Below are 6,718 nucleotides of genomic sequence, written 5' to 3'. Positions count from 1 at the left end.
CTTTGCATTAGTAGTCTGAAGAGAAACTAGCACCTACAAATGGTTGAAACAATTTTATATGGGTGATTATACATATTTTTAGAAAACAATTCAGGTAGACTATTAATGAATAATTTTATTGTCTTTTTCCCCTAAAACTTTGTTATGTTTTAATAAAGTAAACGTATTGATGTCATAACATATTATTATGTTCTATACATCTTTATTATCCTTTGGAATTGTGAGTTCTCACCGTCAATTTGGAAGTATCTTTATAACACTTGATTTCCACATGGCCAGTCACAGAGACTATAGAGAGATGATCGAAGAGTTCCTCCTCCGTCGGGAGATTTTTGTGACAAGTTGGGGTGTGCAGTTCTTCATGGAGTTTACAGGAGGAAAGGAACACAAAATCTTTAGAGAAGCTGATAATAACTCGTGGGATGTATGGACCTTTGTTAGGTCTAATATTTCATTTTGGGGTTAGGTCACAAAATTGTCTGTAATTATTTATTAGGTCTTCATTACTCGTTTGGAGTTCTTTTCTTTAACAGGATCTCCTTTTGTGGGCTTTTTTTCTTTCTTCGAATGTTCCTATTTGCATTCTTTCACATTTTCTCAATGAAAGGTTGGTTTCTCATTTAAAATAATAATTATAACAATGACTAAAAATTATAAAGTTATAATAATAAAAATTATAAAATGTGATAGGAAAACTCTTTGGCTTGCTATAATAAGGTTTTCTTTTGGACTCTTCGGTTGGAGAGAAATGGCGAAGTTTCAATGGCAAGCACCCAAGTTTTGTTAATTTCATGGTTTTGATATTTTTCGTGCTTTGTATTGGTGTAAATGTAAACACCCTTTTACCAATTATTGTCTTTCCTCCTAATTTTAAATTGGAGATCTTTCTTGTAATGTGCCTTTAGGTATTGGGACTACTCACTCCCTCTTTTATTTTATTCGTCAATGAAAGAAAAAAAGGTAAGGGAGAAAAAGCTGAAAGATTTAACTAGGTGCATATGGATAAACAACTAAACAAAATTGGACACATAAAATTGACAAAAAAGAATAATGAAGATAATGATAATAATAATAATGACAAGACTAGATGTTCTCAAGAACTAAAAGTGTGTTCCAAAGTATTAGTGACCCAAAGTTGAAACATTTAATCAGAATGTTAGGTTATTTAATCAGAATGTTAGGTTTTGTCGTCAAATACCTAAAAGAAACAATATTAAATTAATAAATGAACAAGGCAATAATTTTTTAATAAGAAAACAAGGACAGTAGCTTTCTACATCTAAAGCACTATTGAGTATGTTAGTCAAATGTGGCTTACTGAGAAGCTTAATGCATCAGTAATTCCCAGTACTCTGAATTTCTATTTTAAAATAAGAAGATTCTCAATGAACCTTTCTGACAAGAAAAATATATCTGTATTACTACAATATAAAATAACTACAAGGACTTACCTTCCCCACACGAGGAGCTATTAGGCAAGCAAGCGTAACAGTAAGCAGCCCTGTAGCAAGGAGAATTCCAGTACCCTCAACAGCCCACCTGGTTGCAGGATTTTCAGCATGAACAACATTTTCCGAGATGGTATTCAGATGTTCAGAAATAACCTGGGAGGCTGCAGTAGAGTTATTGTTGCTACTATAATTATGAGGACTGAACCACAACGAGATTTCACTTAGCCGCTGCCTGCGGACAGCAGCAACAGCATCAGGATCTATATCAGTACTAGCAGTAGGCTGCATAGGATTAGGTATCCCACTAACAGTTCTCTCCCTTAAAGCTTCATATTCTTTCAAAGAACTCACAACCTTTCTAAAGTCATCGGTTCTAATATTTTCTGCAATACATCCACAGATTTCACAAACTGTAGATCCATGGCTTACAAACCACTTAAGAGCACATGCATAGTGTACAAGTGCAAGGTCACTCTTGCAAGAGCACCCAAGCTCCACTAATGCATCTTCATGATGACATGAACCCATCTCAATATCAGCTTTGCAAATGAAAACCTCCCCATTAGGCCCTATGAACTTAATTGAACCAGAATCCTCTTTAACATCTTTTTTCAGCACAGAACCACCATCAACATTTTCTGCACTTTGCTTCTCAGGCTTAGAATCCCCATCGCATTTCCTTGCTTCCATAATTGGAGGAGTGATGCCCAGAAATCCTAAAACAGCATCACCTCTTCTGTCAGATTCAACACATTGACACACACGACAACTGGCCCCAGATTCCTTCCCTACACTGTGGCGAGACTGAGAACCCAAATCTTCACTCCCAATAGTTAAACAATCATTCTCTTTAGCATTGTCATCTACCCTCTGCAGCAAATTTTCCTTAACCATCATATCAGTCACGGAGCACAATGACTTAAACAAGCTAGACCTGCTCTTAGATTACTCAGCCATTCTACTTCAATAAGTCCAAAAATCAGCCAATTCAAGCATAATTCTCCCCGGGCACTAAATGAAAATTAGACAAAATCACTACTTCTCAGTAGCAAAATGAGAATAAGAAACAATCATCCTCGCCTGATCTGCCCAGTTTAAGAATGGACCATCAGTACCAACTGCCCAAGCACAATAGTGTTCGTCGGGAAGCAAAATCCCTAGACCTGAGCAATTTTACCACACAATGGACTTGAACTGAGCAATTCTAATTAAATATAGAACAAAACAAGCAAGACCCAACAAAAATAAAGAAGAAACAGTAGCAGATCACCAAAATTCAAGAGACTACGTGCAAAAGAGAATGCATAGTATACCCACTATACCATCAAAAACCACACAAAAGGGGGAATAAAAGGCGGCTAAGGGGATAGAAAAGCAAGCATGACGAATACGCAGCAGCAGTGAAACAAAAACAAAACGAGATTCCATAGAATGATGCGAAAGTAAAAAAAGAAGACAGAGAAGAAAAGCAAAAGAAGAAGATGGACCTGCGGCAGGAATCAAATCGGAAGAAGGGTTGGGAAATCGTGAGGGAAGTGATAAGATGCTACAGAGATTGAAATTCTGCTCTCTCTCTCTCTCTCTCCCTCCCTCTTGGAGTGATCTTCTCTGCGCTTGCTCTTTTGGCGGCCAAGTGAACGGCGTGAGAGAGAGAGAGAGAGAGAGAGAGATTTTGGATTTTGATATGGACTTGACTACTTTTTTTTTTACCATATTGCCAAACAAACGCCACAGCATGAGAAAGAGAATACAATGCGTTTTTATCTTTTTTCCCAAAGGACTTCAAGATTTCAAACCATAATTGTTTCATTATCTTTCCTTTTACAAATCTTAAATTTGGATGAGGTAGATCGATTTTTGCTCTAAATATTTTAACTCGGGTGAGATAATACATAAAATACGTTATTATCTCGTTCTACTTTATTCAGGCTCATTTCTTAATTTTATGTGTTTTATTTCATGATTTAGTAGGTTTCGAATATAAAGAAGGTAGAACAGACTCTTAAGACAAAAAAAGGTTCAAATGGGCCTAAAAGATCAACCGAGCAAAGAAGAGAAAAATTACAAAAAAAACCCTTGAGGTTGGATAATAGTAGCACCAAGTGAGGGCACTATCACACAGTGTCACAATCGCACTTTCCAAAGCTTCACTTAGTGATTGTGCGGCACTTGTTCTCGTTCACGAACAAGTCAGCCAATTCGAATATGAACAGCCAATGGCACACCGAGTGCCTCTCGCAACCTCCACCCCTGTTTTAGGAAAAACGGTTTTAGAAAACGGGTTTGGAGAAAAGGTTTTCGCAAACAGTTTGATGGTAAGAATAGATAAGAGAAAGATTGTAGTAGGCTAGAAAGCAATAAGCAACAACAACAGCTTTATAACATACTACTCTGGGTATGAGGAAGTGATGGTTAGTCTTATACCCATATAGTGCATTATGAACAAAAAAAACATCTGCTACCCTTACATATGGAAATGGGCGAGCGGTCACTCACTAAGAAAAGTATATATAAACCTAACTACCTAGCAAAAGGAAATACATAGGATGAAAGCATAGTAAAAAGAGGTGGAGGCAGTCATGCGGCCATGGACAACATGTCATAGACAAGCATGACCGTGACATTCTCCCCCACTCAATTGGTTGACGTCCCCGTCAACCGACTCTGCTCGAACTCAGCATACTGTTGAGCAGCTGCCTTTGAGGCCTTCCATGCACTCCCAACGAACTTCTCCGTCTTGGAGGCTTCTCCACTTCTCTAGGAACTCTTCCCACTGCTCTGTCGCTCCTTCCCGCAAGTCTCTCGTTGGCTTCTTCTCCTGCCATTCTCTTCGTTGTGGCTTGCAGACGGGTCACCACTCTACATCTCTCCTCAGCATGGTTTGGATGATAGGGTTTCAATCTACTTACGTGGATGACAAGATGAATCTCCATCCACGATGGTAACTGCACCCGATAAGAGGTTTTCCCAACCCTTTCGATGACTTCCACTGGTCCTCTAAAATTGCTCATGAGGCGATGTTCTCTTTGCCCTCGACTTCGAAACTGTCCCAGGCACAAATTCACTCGAACCCAGTCTCCTGGTAGGAACTCTCGATGTTTAAACTTCCTTCTTCTTCTTCTTCTCCTCTTTAGAGTCGGGGACTTGTGTAAATATCCGGCTCAACAACACGACACTGCTCCAAGACACGCAGAATGTCTTGGGGGCCTTCTCTTCTGCGGTTTCGACTAACTCATGGGTAAAGTCCTTCTCCAACGGGAGGGTCGAGATTTCGGCCGTCTGATCTCAGCATTCACAATGGTGGGCGTAGACCCGGTGATCACTAAACACTTGGTGAGGGGTATCGGTATTACCTTGTGCTCAAGCAAGAACTCCATTCCCAACACCACATCAAAGTCATCCATCTTAACGATCATGAAATCGACAGGTCCACTCCAGTCCCCCAACTTTACGACTATCCTCTTTGCCATTCCTATAATCGGCAAGGCCTCAGAGTTCACTGTTTCATTTTAACTGTGCCTCCTTCCCAATAAAGATTAAGCCGTTGGCTTCTATTTCAGACATAAAATTGTGGGTGGCCCCTGAATCGACCATGGTACTTTTGGTCGATTTATGGTTGACCCAAGCATCAACATACATCAGTCCGCCTCCATGGGATCCCTTTTCTTCCCCTACATCATTTTGGAGGGCAACTAAATATCTCAGGGCCCTAACCCTTGGGGTTCTGTCTTTCTCTGCTTGCATATTCTCGTCTTCTACCTGAACAGCTTTGCCTTTCCAGTTCGAAGCTAATGAGGCTTGGAAAGCATTAAAGGCGGCTTGTTTCAGACATTCGCTCGCCTTGTGCGGACCCTTGCATATATAATAGGATAAAGACCGATGAAAATTCTTCTGGTTCTGCCCTCGCCACGTATTTCCAGTCGTCTGCTGAGGAGGTCTACTATCTCCATTGTTGTCTTTATCTCCCCTACTGTTTCTCGATGGGCTCGGACTGTTTCTATTTCTCCTCCTATTAGGGGATCTCGAGTGTTGCCTCATCTCTTGAGATTCATCAATCAATTCAAATAACCGTTCAGCCGCTACGTATGCGGCTTGGAGATCCTGTATTCTCTGCTCCTACAGCTTTGTTTTTGTCCACGGTTTCAGGCCTTCGACAAAACAGAAAACTTTGTCTTTTTCGGACATGTCTCTTATGTCCAACATCAATCCGGCAAATTGTTACATGTAGTCCCTACTAGTATTAGTATGTTTCAATTCCCGTAGCTTGCATCTTACTAAAATCTCAACATTTTCGAGGAAGAATTGAGAACGCAACTCTTGTTTCAATCTCTCCCACATGTCGATGGTACACTGTCCCTCTTGGACATCCATGAAACAGGATCTCCACCATAACTTGGCATCCTCTGCTAGGTGCATTGTCGCTAGGGTGATCTTCGATTCTTCAGTCGCTGTATTCGTAGCTCTGAAGTACTGTTCCATGTCAAAGATAAAATTTTCTAACGCCTTTGCATCGCGAGCCCCACAGAAAGGGCTTAGGCTTGGGTACTTTTACCCTATTGAGATGTGAGTTTGTCACAAGAACATTAATATGATTACGCCTCGATTGGGGGCTTGTATTTCATCCCACCACTCTCATGGTGAGGTTAATTTTTGCACCAATTCTGCAATTCTCTGCCCGGATGACATCGATGTGTGTGAGCTCGAAAGTCCTCGGACCATTTCTGTCACCATCTGAATGATTCGCTCTCTTGCGAGCTGTCTAGTTCTTTGTCACGCTCTTCTAACGGGACAACAGATCCCGACGAACCATCCCCACGCTCGAGAGGCCTATCCATCGAGGTTTTTGCCTCTTAGGGTCTCAACCCTTGTCACATTCTCTAACGGGCATCCCATCTAAGTGGCCAGCCACTGCATCCAATTTCATCGACCTTGTCGGCGACTTCCTGTAACCGAGTCTCTAGGAACCGAACCTGATCAGGGACTTTTATTAAATAGAGTATTTGCTCTTCAAGCTCGACCAATCGATCAACACGGGACTTGCCCAACTACTTCGTAGTAGACATGATCGTAGCTTCTCAACTCTATGAGTCGACTTAGCTTTAATACCAACTGTCACAATTGCACTTTCCGAAGTTGCACTTAGCGATTGTGCGACACTTGTTCCCTCTCACGAACAAGTCAGCCAATTCGAATACGAACAGTCAATGGCACACAGGGTGCCTCTCACAACCTCCACCCCTGTTTTAGAGAAAACGGGTTTGGAGAAA

At 40.9% G+C, this 6,718-nt stretch overlaps 1 protein-coding gene across 5 annotated transcripts in view; it reads right to left on the bottom strand.

The window, feature by feature from the left end:
• LOC120073014 overlaps positions 1 to 3,173 on the bottom strand; it is a 19,026-nt gene extending 15,853 nt beyond the window's left edge. Inside the window, exons 1-3 of one of the 5 annotated variants that reach the window (XR_005480667.1) lie at positions 2,939 to 3,173; positions 1,452 to 2,614; positions 233 to 357 (exon numbers count right to left, since the gene is read on the bottom strand). Coding sequence is in view for 3 of the 5 variants with exons in the window: in XM_039025566.1 (XP_038881494.1) it covers positions 1,452 to 2,348 (897 nt within the window). In the remaining 2 variants the exon portion in view is untranslated. The remainder of the gene's footprint in view (positions 1 to 232; positions 358 to 1,451; positions 2,615 to 2,938) is intronic. The other 4 variants (XR_005480666.1, XM_039025566.1, XM_039025564.1 and 1 more) reach the window with 4 other exon arrangements.
• Between the last annotated feature and the right edge of the window lie 3,545 nt (positions 3,174 to 6,718).

Source organism: Benincasa hispida, chromosome 3 (genome assembly GCF_009727055.1).
Source record: "Benincasa hispida cultivar B227 chromosome 3, ASM972705v1, whole genome shotgun sequence".
Classification (NCBI taxonomy): domain Eukaryota; kingdom Viridiplantae; phylum Streptophyta; class Magnoliopsida; order Cucurbitales; family Cucurbitaceae; genus Benincasa; species Benincasa hispida.
Note: the sequence above shows the minus strand (reverse complement) of the source record. Positions and strands in the feature narration are given on the sequence as shown.